Source organism: Henckelia pumila, chromosome 4 (genome assembly GCF_033568475.1).
Source record: "Henckelia pumila isolate YLH828 chromosome 4, ASM3356847v2, whole genome shotgun sequence".
NCBI lineage: Eukaryota > Viridiplantae > Streptophyta > Magnoliopsida > Lamiales > Gesneriaceae > Henckelia > Henckelia pumila.
The window spans coordinates 71596233-71599225 of NC_133123.1; the positions used below are offsets into that span (position 1 = coordinate 71596233).

Consider the following 2993-nt stretch of genomic DNA (forward strand, 5'->3'; position numbering starts at 1 on the left):
AAAAAATTGTATTTTAGGTTATATATGAATGTTTTTCTACGATGTTGGTAATCCATATATGTTATCAAATTTCATCCATGTATCTATTATTTTTTGTCAATTTTAATCATCTTTCATCAAGAGTGCTTATATGACATTACATGTATGTCAGCGCCACGTCGAAAACTGATTGAAATTGTCCCAAAAAAAATATAATATAATACGAACTAAGATTGAAATTTGACAGCATAGATTACCAAAATTGCAAAGTGACAAACATAAAAAAAAAAAAAAATGAAATTTTCCAGAGATTATACTTTAATAATTTTTTGTAACAAAACAAAAATTAATTGTGATCGATAGACAGGTAAAAAAATGTATACACAATGTTTTGTACGTATACACCCATCTTTCCCCTGTATTTAATATATTTGACACTAAATATAAAAATTATAACATGCAATGAAAGTAAGTGTCAAATACGTCAAATACGAGCGTATAAGCGTCGTTTTAAAAAAAAAAACCAAAAAAAGGGAAAATTAAGAAATTAAAAGGCATAGGTGTCCAAACAGTGAGGACGAGAAGATGGGGAGGTGTGACCCCCTTTTGTTATTAGCCTCGCTGTCTTGCATGTGAACCCCTCACTCCTCATATATATATACATACATACATACATCATCGAGATACATCCCCTATTTCTACACAATCCAATTTTTTCGAAATCAAACATTTTCATTTCAACCCCAATTATTTGCGAGTGAATTTCATGATATCGTCGATTAAGACACATGTATCCCACCCATTATTATCCATTCTCATATATACATATATAATTATTGAGAGACCAAGGTGAAAATTATATATGAATCAAGTGCCTTTGTTATAAATTTTTCGAACGAAATTCACATGCATATGCAATATGAATGTTTTTACATCTGTCGGCTGTCGATTTGCCTCCCTTATTGAAATATATATCTACTTATATTTATATCGGAAAAAACATTATAATTAATGTCTTTTACATTTGCTTCTAATTTTGTGTTTTGATCATGTAATTAAATTTTCAAATTTTGGATTTTGAGTTTTGACCCTCTTATGTTTTGATTTCTGTCTTTTTTTTATCAAGATATTGACGTTGTTATGTTTTGATTTCTGTCTTTTTTTCATCAAGATATTGACGTAAAGCTAAAAAACACTGATGTAGCATCGATAAATAATGTTGACGCGTGTTTCACGTCAACTCTACAAAAGATAACCAAAACTCAAATTTGAATATTTACACTATCAAAACCCGAAACAAGCAAAACTTAGATGGTCGTTTAAACTATTATTCTTATATTTTTTTTCTAAAAAAATCCCTTCCCTTCCCCTCAAATTCAATACTCTTATATTTATTACAAGAAACAAATAAACAACACGAAATCTTATGTGTACATAAATCTACATTTGATATTAGCAATGGAATATATATACACATATACACACCCTACATGCTAATTAAATATAATAACAATACATTAATATAAAAACAAGACCCCTAAAAAATTTCATATATTATAAATATAGCACACCCACCATCCACATTACAAATCCAACTGGCATAGTGATACACTCAATACTTTCAACTCGAAGACAAAACCCTTGTAAGATTTCATCCTCATTCTCTTTCGTCTTTTGCCCCCTACCCCCATCACCCACCCACACGTATACGTACTCTAAAACAAAAACACAACAAGAAATTAAAAACCCACACACAAAATCGACTCGCGAAACCACACCACACCAAGAATTCAAGAAAACAATGGAGTACATTTGCCCTTTCGAAGAAGAAGAAGATAATCAAGGATTGATCAGCAGCAGCAGCGGGTGCGAATCGGGCTGGACGCTTTACCTCGGACATGATGACAGCTCCTTGAGCAACGTCGACGTCCAAGAACACGATTTCTTCGGAGGAAGAAACCGTGTCTGCTACGAGGATGAGGACGAGGATGAGGATGAAGACTTGTCCATGGTCTCCGACGCTTCGTCGGGACCTCCGCACTTGAACGAAGAGGACAGCTATGTCTCTACTGGGAAAGACAACATTAATATTAATGCAGCATTGTCTGGAAAGAATCTCAAGAGACAGAAAATAGAAGAAAATCGACGTCGAATCAAGGATAATATTGCTAATGATCAAGATCAGTGTTCTTCCAGCTTGCTTGATGACACTGCTAGCTCTCCTTTCTTCGGCGTAAACTACCTTTGTTTAATTAATTACGTTCTTTTTTGTAATAATTAATGGTTTGTTTAATGTCTGAGATATATATATGTTTGAATTTGGTGCAGGAAAGATTCACTCACACAAGATCGAGGCAGGAGAAGGAGTTGGATTATTCACAAGGATACTCCACGACTCATTTGCAAGTATGATTAATTAATTTATATATATTCTTATTTATTCAATCTTTTTTTTAAAAAAAATCTATATGAAATTATTTTATTTTATGGGTTTTTATTGTTGCTAACCGGTGATTATAACTATTCCCTTTTTTTTTTCAGGGGAGAGCTAATGATTATTACCATGAGACACATGATTTTTTCCAGTCCTCAGTTTCTGGAAATCAACTGTACCAAAACCAGTTAAGTACTATATATATTTTCGAATATTTACTATTTAAATCACTGATGTTAAAATTTATTTATTGATTTAGATGTTAAATTAAGTGTATTACAATCTTGTCTTATCCTGTGTATATTTATTTATTTTTTGGACTCAAATTCTTGCAGGTGGTTTGAAGAGAAGAGATGGTGATTAATTCCAAGAAATTAAATTCAATATTAATTAGCACTTTAATTTGGTTATCTGAACCTAAGTTAAAAGGGAATTCATGAAGAGATGTTTTCCCTTTCTTCTTTTTCCTTTTTCTCTTCAATTGTAGCTAATTTGAATGTAGTGGGAATGAAGCTTGTGAGGCAAATAACAAAAACAAAAAAAAGACCAAAAAAAAAAAAATAGTGAGGGTTGAATTTCA

General features: G+C 31.7%; 1 protein-coding gene across 1 annotated transcript; it reads left to right on the forward strand.

Moving 5' to 3' along the window:
• Nucleotides 1-1598: 1598 nt before the first annotated feature.
• On the forward strand, nucleotides 1599-2993 carry LOC140867319 (protein SOB FIVE-LIKE 5-like). Its single transcript, XM_073272397.1, has 4 exons — nucleotides 1599-2212; nucleotides 2308-2385; nucleotides 2521-2600; nucleotides 2749-2993. The coding sequence occupies exons 1-4, from the start codon at nucleotides 1781-1783 to the stop codon at nucleotides 2771-2773; spliced, it is 615 nt and encodes a 204-aa protein (XP_073128498.1). The 5' UTR covers nucleotides 1599-1780; the 3' UTR covers nucleotides 2774-2993.

Bases quoted from the DNA above. Each gene is read 5' to 3' on its own strand.
- LOC140867319 (XM_073272397.1), top strand. From the start codon at position 1,781: ATGGAGTACATTTGCCCTTTCGAAGAAGAAGAAGATAATCAAGGATTG. The intron at 2,213-2,307 runs GTAAACTACCTT...AATTTGGTGCAG, and splicing joins CTAGCTCTCCTTTCTTCGGC to GAAAGATTCACTCACACAAG. The intron at 2,386-2,520 runs GTATGATTAATT...TTTTTTTTTCAG, and splicing joins ACTCCACGACTCATTTGCAA to GGGAGAGCTAATGATTATTA.